Raw genomic sequence first — 13300 nt, forward strand, 5'->3', positions numbered from 1 at the left:
CCCGGAGTTAATATCTTCCCATCCACCCGCCGCTTCTTTTCCTCCCCTTCTGCAATTTTTATATTTTATTAAGTATCTGTTCCTGTCTCTCTTTTTTTTTTTCTTTTTTCCCCCCCTCCCCGTCTTTCTCTCTTTTTTTTTTTTCTTCTTGACATTGCTTTGCAGATGTTGGGATGAGAGTCGGGGCTGAATATCAAGCTCGGATCCCCGAATTTGATCCAGGTAAATCTGTTTGCTTAAGCAAAATCCTGTCTTCCTCTCCCCCCCACCCCCCGCCCAAATCTCCTTTTCGGGGACTGGTTTAGGGTGGAAAGGGGTAGAGGGCGGACGGGCGGGGTTGGGGTCCGGGTGTGCGGTTGGGAGGAGATGCGGGGCTGGGATGGGCAGGCATCTCTGGCTGGAGGCTGTCATGTCACGCTTGGCAGGGCTGTGACACAGGGCGTGTGGGCAGATGCGTGCCTTGCAAGGTTAACATGGTTCCCCTGGAGGCCACTTGCCCGCTGGTGGCATTCACCTTTCCACCCTCCTTGATCCCGGAGTGAGCGGAGGGAGACGGCCCTCGGCGGAATCGGGGGGTCGGAGGCCGGGGGTGGAGCGGCTGCGGGCCCCAGAGCTGGAGGAGAGGGTGTGCGTGGAAGAACCGTGCAGATGTCAGTGGCCACCCGACCCAGCCCCCGGGAGCCCAGGGCCGCGCTCCGCCCTGGCGGCGATCCCCGGGCGGCTGTCACCGCCCGAAGCTGAGGGCGAGCCCTGCCTGACCCGCGCGCACACACACTGGATTTTCTTTCTTTTTTATTTTTTTCTTTCTTTTTTGGCTAGGTGGTGTAGCTTTGGTGGCGACCGCTTTGCGGAGTAGGAGCCGCGGAGCGAAAGGGATTGGGGGAAGGGGGTGGGGAGAAGCCAGAGGCACACCTCGCTCCAGAGCCAGCCCCGGGGAAGTGAGACCACAGGACAAGTGACCGCAGCTGCCAAGGAGACATTTTCTCCCCGAGCAGCCAGGTTCCAGCGTCCTCTGCCAGCCCGGCTTGCGGGCTCCCTGTCTACTTTTCTCCAAACAGGCTCCCTGGCGGTCACGGGATCTCAACCTGGACGGGGATTGGGCGAGAGTTCCGCATATGGAGGCGCCCTTGTTGGAGCCTCTCGGAGTGGAGCGTGTCTCCTCCTTCCTCCTCCCCACCCCACCCCACCCCAGACCCTCTTCAGTTCAGGCTTTGGGCAGACTTGGAAGGGTTTTGTTCCACCCTCACCCCCCCACCTCCCGCACACACACTCCTTGCACTTGGTCACTTTCGTGCCCATTGCCCACTTAGAGTAATGTCGTGTCTGTGTAGAACTCTTGAATTCTGTATTAGGTATTAATGGGGCTTGTATTTTCTTAGGGAAGAGAGCATGTTTCTTGGCTTACAGCTTATCCATGGGTGTTGTCCTTCTACCCGTTGCTGCGATGCACAGTGGTGTTTACCAACCGTTTAAAGATGTTGAGGGTTTAGGCACCTCTTCTAGTCCTGAAGGAAAGGGTAAAATAATGAAAGGGTAAAATAGAAGGATTGTCAGTGCAGGCTATTTTTCAGTAGGTAAAAACAATGATACAAGAGTGCTTACTAGGTCAGAGTTGCCTTCTAAATGACATGACTTAATAAATTTTATTCAAAAGCTATCAGTGTGTGTGCTGGAGGGCTTCAAATAATTTTAAATGTTGTGAAACAGATTTTCTTTATTAATGTAGCTAGTAGGTGAATAGCACTTCCACTTGACTGTGCTGCCTCAGGTTTTAGCTTGACATTTGGAAGCTTGCCCTGGCTTAAGACAGACTGAATTAATCACTCAGGGCTTATTTTTGTGCCCTGAGCAAGTCTCTGGCCCTCCCTAAGCCTTAGTTTCCCTAGCTGTAAAATGGAAATAAAAATAGGGAATTCTTGCTAAGGTTATATGAGTGGGCAGACGCCAGTTGCTCTTTGGAGGTTAAATTATCATTCCTCATAATGGTGAGGAATGATTCTGCATATCTTTATATCTTTCTGATTTGGGACTTTTCTTGGCTTACCGCTTTTTTAGGAATTGATAAACTTATGTCCCAGTTAGAACTCAGCAGCATAATAAACATGGCTTTTTGCCCCATTAGGTAGGTTAATATTTCATAAACAACAAATAGGCACAAGTTGATGAGGGGTCTTGTGTTAAAGAGCTGGACTTCATGCTGAAACAGATGTGTGCATGCCATGACCTGATGCCTGTAGCAATTTTGGGAACAGATTTCAAGCAAAGGAATACTAGAGCCAATTTCAAAGTTAGAAAAATAGCTCATTTAAAGTGCAGAGTACTTTTTATGTGGTTTCACATGGCCACTATTTGTATTACCCAGTTTCCTTGATCATCATATTTTTGCATATTTTGCCTAAGTAGAATATTTGAGGGAAAAATCACAAATATTGCAATTTTTAAAGTTACATTTTCATTGAATTTACTCAGACTACCATTGATGCTTTTTATTAGAATAAGGACAGATGTCATATTCTTTAAATTCACCTACAGACATGACTCAGAGATAGTTGTGAGTTTGATTCTGCTGCTGCTAAGTCGCTTCAGTTGTGTCCGACTGTGCAACCCCATAGACGGCAGCCCACCAGGCTCCGCCGTCCCTGGGATTCTCCAGGCAAGAACACTGGAGTGGGTTGCCATTTCCTTCTCCAGTTTGATTCTAGACTACTGCAATAAAGCAAATTCACAATAAAGCAAGTTACATGAATTTTTTGTTTTCCCAGTGCATATAGAAGTGTACAATGGCATTAGGTCCAGAAATGCAATGTGCATACCTTAATTAAGAAATGCTTTATTGCTAAAATATGCTAGCCATCATTTGAGCTTCCAGAGAGTTGTAGTTTTTTGCAGTAATAACATCCAAGATCACAGATCATCATAACAGTATAATAATAATGAAAAAGTTTGAAATATTGTAAAAATTACCAAAATGTGACACAGACAAGAAATGAGCAAATGCTATTGGAAAATGGTGCTGATAAACTTGATTGACACAGGCTTGCTGTAAACCTTCAATTTGTAAAAAAAAAAATTCAAAATAGCTGTGAAGCACAGTAAAATGAGGTATGCTTATATTCATTTTATCCTCAATAATCTGCAGAATATTGAACCCAAGGGCACAACTAAAACCAGTTATCATCTAAACTTAGGTGGGCTTTTCTGTAGTAATAGACAAATTTTGTCAAGCAAATGTGGACTATCATTATTAGACACTTTTTACAAGGAAATTTTGAGTCTCTGTGCCGTTCAACATAGTACATTGCTCTGTCTTATTCTAAGTGTTGTGCTGTTGTGTGAAGTTTTTACTCCATATCAATTCAATACCATTGAGTCATAACTTCAACGTATTTCTTTGGAAGAGAAGGAAAAAGAAAAGATGTTTATTAATTAATGATAGAAGTTGAGAAATGGTCAGCTCCTTTCCTTTTCTCTTTTTCATACTATTGTCTTTAGTCTTATAAACCACTCAGTCTATCTTCATGATTGTTCACCCATAGCCATCCAAGTCATTTGGAAGAAAAATTTCTTAAGTATCAAGATTATTATGATCAGAATGTAGGAAAATTAAAAGAAGATATTTTTCATGGAGGATGTTTTTACTGGAGGAGATGATATGATGATAGAAATTAAGCACAGAAAGAATCACTAAAATGAGTGTTTTAGAAAACATGAGTGAACTGAGACTTAAATTGGAATTACTGGTGTTAGGAGGTTAGAAACAGTTTATGTTAGTTAACGGACCGTTGCTAATAATGCCTTTATGAACATTTACTAAGCAGATTTTTGATTCTTTTTTTGTGGCTCTTTTCCTCTTGATTCTTTGCGAGGCCACCCCAAGTTTTCTTTAGTGCCTTCTGACTATACTTAACGTCCTGAGGAGCAGTTTTGTGTGGTGATTACGAGTCTTACCTCTTATCATATGCCTTTTAGCCACTGTGGCATTGTGACCTTGGATGAACTGAATGTGTCCAGGCCTTAGCTTTCTTATTTGTAAAAGGGAGATAATGTTAACTGTGATAAGATTAAGTAAAAATTAGTGTATATCACCAACTTGATGGACATGAATTTGAGTGGATTTGTTGATGGACAGGTAAGCCTGTCGTGCTGCAGTCCATGGGGTTGCAAAGAGTCGGACACAGCTGACCTGAACTGAGTGTATATAAGGCAGTGGCCTTCAAAATATTTTGTTGCATGCTCATAAAAGAAATTTGAAAAACAGATTCACATATTTTTGAGTTGACATCTGTTATTTGTCATTGAGTTTATTAGTTGAAAGATACAATTTCCAGTGTATTGAAAATGGTAACATTTTGAAATAGAATTGTTACAAACTTATTTTAAACACATCCAATTAAATGTAAATACCATAGTAATGCGGTAGTATCTGTTTTATAAAATGTATAAATTTTTGTAATTTCCATGCATTTTCCTCACAGAATTTTATAAAACATTTTTGTTCTTGGAAGTTTTATTGATCACCTGTCCAGTTTCTGTACTATCATAATATGTACTCTTGTGAACATGAGGTTCTAAATGTTTAATTCTTCTGTCTGGAGTTATTACAATTAATGCATAATTAATTAAGATTGTAATAGTCATGGTACCTTGAGTAAAGGAGAGCTTTACTGATGTTTGTTTGGCATCATAGTGGTTTTTAAATTTTAGGCAGTGTACTCTTGTAAGATTGTGTTGTGTGAGAGACCTGCCTTTTTTTCTTTTTCATTTTTGAATGAGGAAAGGACATTTGTGAAGAAGAAGGTCAGAAGTAGCTTAAGTGTATAGCTTAGACTGCAGATGACTTGTCAGGCAGATTGTCTTGGAAAAGAAAACAGGGAAGTTGATGTTCTGAAAATTAGTTCTCAGAAAATTTATTCTTGCTTGTGTATCCCTTGGAAAGTTGTTTACCTCAGTTTGAAATCGATGAATTAAGTATATATAGTTCAGAGCCTAGTCTATAAATAGAATTTTAAAAAAATTGGAGTGTCTTACTGATCTCAGTATTTAAGTTCTTTATATGGAATATTTGTTCCATGATTTCCATCAAAATCCTTAGTTTGACTGTCTTAAAGGAAATCTGAAAATAAATAGATTTATATTTCTGTACTTTCTTTGAAACTTGCCATTGGTATAGAAATCCTAATCAAAATGTTTTTTTGTTGATCAAAATGTTTTTTTGTTGATCAAAATGTTTTTTTGTTGTTAGTTTTCCCCAAACTGGTCTCATACATGTACTTTACCAACTGTAGTTAAGAGGCTCTGAAGGATTTCAGGAGGATTGAACTTCTTTGGTTATTCAGTCACTCAGTTGTGGCAACCCCATGGACTGCAGCACTTCAGGCTTCCCTGTCATCACCAACTCCCGGAGCTTACTCAGACTCATGTCCATAGAGTCGGTGATGCCATCCAACCATCTCATCCTCTGTCGTCCTCTTCTCCTCCTGCCTTCAGTCTTTCCCAGCATCAGGGTCTTTTCCAATAAGTCAGTTATTCGCATCAGGTGGCCAAAGTATTGGAGCTTCAGCATCAGTCCTTCCAATGAATATTCAGGACTGATTTCCTTTAGGATGGACTGGTTGGATCTCCTTGGAGTCCAAGGGACTCTAAAGAGTCTTCTCCTAACACCACAGTTCAAAAGCATCAATTCTTCTGTGCTCAGCTTTCTTTATACTCCAACTCTCACATCCATCCATGACTACTGGAAAAACCATAGCTTTGACTAGACCTTTGTTGGCCCTTGAGGTATAATCAAACATTTTTACAGGTAAAAGCAAAATACACATTTGGTTTATGTCCTTTAAATATTTTGGTTTACTTCAACTTTAATGAAGAAAAGAGTAAAGCTTTACTGAATGCAAGTCATCCTGAGAGGTAAATTGTTTTTAATCATGCAGGTTACTTTCTGTTACTCTTTATAGGAGAGGAATCAGGCTGAGTTGTCAGTAAAACAAAATAAGTCATTTTAGCTATTCAGTCTCATTTTCAGAGGGTTGGTAAGAGAGGTCATCAGTTGTTTGAGTTAGAGCCCTGTGAGATTTTATTCATTTATATTTTTGATTGATAAGAAGCTTTTCCAGCGTAGACTAAGAATGGAACTTAAAGAACTGTCTTCAGTAAGTATATAGTAGTAATCATAATAAGTCTTAGGTAGTGCTTACCATATGCCAAGTCCTTTACACATATGAATTCACTTCATTTTTTAACTACTCTGTGAAGAAGGTACTCTCATCCCTATTTTTAAAGCTAGGTTAAACTGAGGCACAGACAGTTAAGTAAACTTGTTCAAGGTGTCAAAGTGGAAGTGGCAGAGCTGAGATTCAAACCTGGAGTTTGGCTCTACAGTGATGACTCTGTTAACGATTGTGCTGAAATAGCTCTGGTTTCCTAAGACATCAGTCATCTTTTGGTCCTACTTGGACACATATATGATTGCAAATGGTGGCGTCCAGTTCAAGAGCTAGGGCAAAAACATTATGAAATGCCTAAGTAACGGTTCTCTGCCACCAGACGCGATTGCCACACACACACTCTGCCACCAGACGTGATTGCTGCACACACACGCACACACCATACACACACATTAGAAGAGCTATTAGTCCCCACAGTTTGGATGCCAGTTTCTGTCAAAAGATCTGGCTCTTAATTACAGTGATAAGAATTTATGAGGAAACTTAACTGTTCTTTATGAGCAAGAGTACAAAGAATAGTTTATATCAGTTTAAGAAGAGATATTTAATGAAAATATTTTAATTCAACCTTTTTGTAATACAAGGATCAGATGCAAGGAAATATGTCTAAATATTAAGCATGTATGCTGGTTAGACTCAAGACTCAATGGAAATCTTTCTTTGTTGCAGTCCATATTCTATTAAGTGGTATTTAAATTAGCATCACAATCCATTGTGAAAAAGAATCAGTCCCATGTTAAAGGATTGAAGTTTAGGATCCTCACTAGAAATAGCAGTAAGTGTTAGTTGCTCAGTCATGTCCAACTCTTTGTGACCCCATGGACTCTAGTCTGCCAGGCTCTTTTGTCCATGGAATTCTCCAGGCAAGAATACTGAAATGGGTTGTCATTTCCTTCTCCAGGAGATCTTCCCAACCCAGGGATCAAACCCAGGTGTCCTGCATTGCAGGCAGATTCTTTACCAGCTGAGCCACCAGGGAAGCCCAGAAATAGCAATAAGATTTTATTAAATAAAGACTTCTGACCAACTTAGATAAGTTGTCTATTTCCATTTCTACTGAGTAGTTTAACTATTCTACTTTTGTGTTTTTGTTTTATGTGGCTAAAAATTAAATACATATCTTAATATTGAAGTTTAAAAAAGATAACTTAAGATTTATTTTCAGTGAATATAAATTTTAGATAATATTCTTCAAACTTGATTATCTTAAATTCTCAATTCCTTTTTTCATCCTTCATTAAAGATACTTATGACAAAATGCAGTAGGTTTTCTTTTAGGTTTATATTGTAATTGTGGTTTTTTAATACTTCACAGTATTCTCTCATTTCTTTTTTCTCCATCCCTAATTTTTCTTTATAGTTAACTTACATAGCTTAACAGTTTTTAGCTTCATAGTGCACTAACAGTGTATCATTCTCCAAAATAGAGAACCACTGAATGATATTAAATTATTGCTTGATAGATGAAGTCTCTAGTTGGGAGTATAGTATTACATTTACTCTTGGAAATGAATGGTTTTTATTCTGAATTTATTATTTATAACTTCATAAATGATTACAGTTTAACTTCAGATTTCTATTAATGTTTTCTGTGAGTAATTTTGAAATTCTAGTCATTAATTACTGGTGGCTATCAACCGGAGAAGGCAATGGCACCCCACTCCGGTACTCTTGCCTGGAAAATCCCATGGACGGAGGAGCCTAGTAGGCTACAGTCCATGGGGTCGCTAAGAGTCGGACACGACTGAGCGACTTCACTTTAACTTTTCCCTTTCATGCACTGGAGAAGGAAATGGCAACCCACTCCAGTATTCTTGCCTGGAGAATCCTAGGGATGGCGGAGCCTGGTGGGCTGCCGTCTGTAGGGTCGCACAGAGTCGGACACGACTGAAGCGACTTAGCAGCAGCAATCAACAGCTCATATTCTTTAATTAACTTGAATGCACCAAAGAATTAGGAAGAAGCCAGAAAAAGACCACCAAGTATTTAAAGACAGAACTTACTGGCATGAACTTGGCTTGGGGATAACTGTGTCAGTCCTTTTGTTCATTCTCTCTCTTCTTAATTTTTGTGCAGTTTCAATAGTGTTTGATTTTCCCGACTCTCTAGATTATAACAAACAAATTAGAAATAGCAGTAGTATGCTTCTGGGTTAGGTAAAGGTAGACTGTCAGGTTACATTAAGAAGAAGTAGCATTATTAACTTTACATGTTTTGACTTTGTTTTTCCCTTACACAGAGTACAAATGTTTGTAAATAGAAGAAGTAATTAAATTAACTCTAAAAAGGAGGAACTGGCAGACTCCTAGCAAGGGAATAAGATTAAATAAAAACCATAAAAAGCAGGTACAAGTGTTTAAAAATTATAATGATCTTGGCCCATTTAGATATGGGGCAAAACAATTATCACCTGAGGTATGTGCTTTTAAGTCAAGAGTTTTTAACAACTCCTAAGGAAGATATGGGCTTCTCTTGGAATTTTTAATAATTCCTAAGTAATATAGGCTTCTCTGGTGGCTCAGCGGTAAAGAATCCTGTGAATGTAGGAGATGTGGATTCGATCCCTGGGTTGGGAAGATCTGGAGAAGGAAATGGCAACCCACTCTGATATTCTTGCCTGGAGAATCCCATGGACAGAGAAGCCTGGTGGGCTTCAATTCATGGGGTCACGAAAGAGTTGGACATGATGTAGTAACTAAACAACAAGTAACATATAGAAGGTTTAATCAGATTTATTACCTGTCGAGAAATAGGGATATAAAATGTACTTTATAATAAAGTCTTTTTTTTTTTAATTTAAAGAGGGTAAGCTTCGTGTTTCTGAAATTTTGTTCATATCCACAAATGATATATTTAGTGTAAATATGTTTTTATTCTTTGTTTTCCTGTACTTTGTTTCTTTGTTGTCTTTTGCAGGTACTGTACTAAAATAGAAATAAAGCTTATTTTGCTTATATTTATTTTAAATGTGGATAAAGTTCATCATATTCAAAATAATTTCTTTCCCCAGGTGCTACAAAGTACACAGATAAAGACAATGGAGGAATGCTTGTGTGGTCTCCATATCACAGTATCCCAGATGCCAAATGTAAGTTTTCTGAAACTGAATGTCTATGTAAGTAGGGAATCAATCAGCCAATTCAGAATGCAACTTTTATTTGTTTTTGGATCTCTTAGATCTCATGAAAAATAGTTTGCCTTTGTTTTATATTGTTTTTTTGGTGGAGCTTGCTATGTTAGAATGTTTTTCCTTTTGAAAGATAGTGGGTTGATCATTCCAATTTGTGTCAGGCCCAGGAAGACTGAAAAAACCTAGGATCTGATGGCATTGCTGCTTAAATCCTGAAGCAGGGGAGGGAGTTACTATGTAGACATCTGCACAGGCTATTCCTCAGTATACGAAGCTGTAAAGAAATGCCTTTCAACTTCCAAGAGCCCACTATCATTACCATTTTAAAGAGGAAAGGGGAAAGAACTGACTTCAGCAGCCATCAATCAGGTCATCTTTGTGCTCTCCATTTCTGGACGGAGACCTTCTGGATCATTGACCATGCACTTCTTGAATCATGGTGTGGCTTTAGACTTCAATGTGATGTAGCGGACCTGATCCTTTGCGGCACATCAGATATAGGAAACGTGCAGGTAACAAAACTTAAGATCCCCACCCCTCCACTCAATTATCATTTGATTTATTAAAACAAAAACCACTGAACAGCTATTTTAGCAGCTGTAAAATAAGTTTGTCTTTTTAAAATATTTACCAAATCTCAAAAGATATCCCATGCTGGTTTATTTAGTCCCATGAAAATTAACAATGTCATATATATCATGTGTACAGTATGTCTAGTCATACTTATTAATGCAGTAAGAGAACTAAAAATTGAAAACTGAGTGTTATTTTGCATACCTGATAATTCTTCCTATTTACAAGCTTCAGAATACCAGCAAAAAGTCTAGCTGGTAATCTAGGAATTATATGCCCTTGAGGTATTTTTAACTGAAAACACAAAATTGTACATTTTGTGTACTGAGGAACCTGAAAGAGATTGTCAGGTTTTTTCAGTTTAGTCTTCCTTATAGGCAGATGCTTTCATTGATAAACTGAGCATCAGAGTGTCATTGGCTTTTGCCTTTTTAGCACTATTTTATATAATGGTGTATTTCTTAGCAAAGTGGAAAACAAAATTCAGAAAGCCAACATGTCCTGGCAGTGGTGTGTCCATGTGGAATATCCCAGTGAAGGTCTAGGGCAGTGGTTTTCATCACTGGCTGTGCTTTGGACTTGCTTAGGGGAACTTAAAAAAAAACTTCTATTGATGTCTGGCCTCCACCTCAAACTAATTAAATCAGAAAGTTTAGGGGGTGGAGCCAGGACTTGCTATTTTAGAGCTCCTCTGCTGATCCTAATGCATAGCCAAGGTTGAGAACCACAGGTTGATTGGTTTTATTTAGCCTTCTATTTATAGGACTACAAGACATTTTTGTTAATCAGCATGTATGTAGACCTGTCATGTGTTTAAATACTGTGAGTTCTAAATAGAAAATAGTATTCGGACTTTCTCCAAAGCTTGCAATCTTAGGGAGATATAGTAACATCCATAAAAACTAGTTGTTAATTTAACAGCATTATTGTTAATAATAGCATATTTATATATTAAACTGTGCTGTACTATTAATAACAGCAAACTCTTAGAAAGTACTTAAGAAAGTACTTAAAATGGGCCAGATGCTGCTTCAAGCACTTAACATATATTAGCTCATTTAATCCTAGGAGGAATAGTACTGAAAATAGTACTATTTTTATCACTATTTATAGTGAAGAAACTAAGGTTCAAAAAGGTCAAGTTAATTGCTTAAAGTCCTAAAACAAGTGACAGGGCTGGAAATCAGGTCTTGGTAGACTAGCTAGCTATTCTCAGATCAGAATTCTTAACCACTGCTTCTCAAAAATGTGCTTAAAGAATTTATTTATTTATATTGTATAGGATTAAGAAGGACTTTACATAAAAATGAGCCCTGAATGTGAAATGCAGATTTCTCAGCAATAAGGCCTTGAAATAGCCTGTATATATATGTCATCATAGAAGCTGTGCTTATTTAAACAACTCTATTTGCTTGATTATAATAATTGAGGATGAAAGAAAATGGAATATATAGTACCTTTTGTATAGCTAGCAGGAGGAGCTGAAAATTTTAGGCATACTGAAGCATGTTTAAATTGTTAGTATACTGACAAAATGATAGATAAACCATCCTTTATACTGTAATCAGATATGGGAAGGTAAAATCTTTGGGAAAACTCTAAACATGAGATGAGGTCTTAAATAGCTAAGTCTCCTTAAATAAATATTGCAATAGAAGCGACCTAATATTTTACACTATAATTAGGCTCTGTTGGCTGACCACAGATTGGTCTTTTTTTAATACAAAAATGATTAGCCATGTCAGTGAATTTAATAAGTACATGCTGTATGGTTGTGGAGATAAGGCATACTAAGTAAAATTTTAAACCAAGTGAGCTTCTGATCCTGTATGTAGAAGTGAAGGTCTTTTTTATAATGTTTTATGGAAAATGACTTTGGCTTTTTTTATCCCTAGAGTATAATTGTTTTTAAATTTTGCTTTGTTAAAAAAGCAAAGTCAACCTGGGCAGATGAAGTAAATGAGAATAATTAATTATATAACACTGTTTCATTACAGTGGATGAATATATTGCAATTGCAAAGGAGAAACATGGCTACAATGTGGAACAGGTATGTAGAGAAACATTTTAATATTAAGGTTTGCCTCAGTAATTATCAAATCCAAAGAACATCTCATGATAATTTCTGTCTTAAGAAAGTGCTTAAGTTCAGCCAACTTGATGAAAGTGAAAGTGTTAGTTGCTCAGTTGTGTCCGACTCCTTTCGACCCCATGGACTGTAGCCCATCAGGCTTCTCTGTCTGTGGGATTCTCCAGGCAGGAGTGGGTTGCCATTTCCTTCTCCAGGGGATCTTTCCAACCCAGGGATTGAACGCAAGTCTCCCAACTTGCGGGCAGTTTCTTTACTGTTTGAGCTACCTGGGAGGTTGTAACAAAAGTCTGACCTTTCATTTGCTTTTATAAATATTATTTATCTCAAGGGCTTGAACATTTGTCTCTCAATACCTCTGGGTTTTTGTTTTTGGTTTTTTTTTTGAGTTCTTAAAGATCTGAAAACCTTAAGGATTACTCTAGCAAATACTTACCAAAAGGGAAAATTTTTTTAAGTAGAGGTAATTCTCTGACTTTTTAACCTAAAAGACTGAGAAACTAAACTTTTTATTTAAAGAAATACTTAAGGTTTTTAAATTTTGAAGGGAATAATTCACAAAGGGCTTTAAAAAAAATTAGATAACTTTAAAAGGAGTTATATGTAGTATGGGACTTCCCAGGTGGTACAGTGGTAAAGAATCCACCTGCCAGTGCAAGAGACACAGGTTCGATCCCTGGGTCAGGAAGATCCCCTAGAGGAGGAAATGGCAACCCACTCCAGTATCCTTGCCCGGAAGATTCCACGGACAGAGGCGCCTGCCAGGCTACAGTCCATGGGGTCGCAAACAAGACTGAGCAACTGAGCGTGCACACACGCATGTATGATGTATGGTCCATCATCCCCAGTAAAATGGGGGTGCAGAACATGGAGAAGTGAGAGTAAGATGGACATTCTTAAATTTCATTTCAACTAAGTGTAAAATCAACCTCTGTCAGAATTAATAGTAAAATAAGTGAGCTTTCTGTTACCTGCATTATTAAGGGCTAATTTTATAGTTAGTAACATGGTTAAATTATTGAAAATCATTTTGGTGAAATTGAGATGTTAATCTAAATATAGTTAACTTTTCTATGGATTTTGAAGACTTTGATTATGTATTTTGTTTTTAAGCCTTGACGTTCTTTTTACTATTTGATAAGATTAATTCTTTGAAATGTGACTGTATATATGTTCATTTTCATGTTCATTTTCAAGGAGTACTACCAGAGTACCAAAGTGAGAAATAAATGCTGTTTAAAAAGTTGCTATCTCTCCTCTTAAAAAATAAACCTTTATCCCCTA

The 13300-nt window shown here is 38.0% G+C and overlaps 1 protein-coding gene across 9 annotated transcripts in view; it reads left to right on the forward strand.

The window, feature by feature from the left end:
* Nucleotides 1-13300, forward strand: part of RCOR3 (REST corepressor 3) — a 51705-nt gene that overhangs the window by 635 nt on the left and 37770 nt on the right. For 6 of the 9 annotated variants that reach the window (XM_081489693.1, XM_081489696.1, XM_081489695.1 and 3 more), the window contains exons 2-4: nucleotides 166-222; nucleotides 9235-9312; nucleotides 11925-11977. In XM_081489693.1, coding sequence (XP_081345819.1) covers nucleotides 166-222; nucleotides 9235-9312; nucleotides 11925-11977 — 188 coding nt within the window. Of the gene's footprint in view, nucleotides 1-165; nucleotides 223-9234; nucleotides 9313-9515; nucleotides 9867-11924; nucleotides 11978-13300 lie in introns of those variants that run through there. The other 3 variants (XM_081489702.1, XM_081489701.1, XM_081489703.1) reach the window with 2 other exon arrangements.

The sequence above is a fragment of the Giraffa tippelskirchi genome, chromosome 5, assembly GCF_054371585.1.
Source record: "Giraffa tippelskirchi isolate mGirTip1 chromosome 5, T2T-mGirTip1v1.2.pri, whole genome shotgun sequence".
In the NCBI taxonomy this organism is placed as follows: Eukaryota; Metazoa; Chordata; class Mammalia; order Artiodactyla; family Giraffidae; genus Giraffa; species Giraffa tippelskirchi.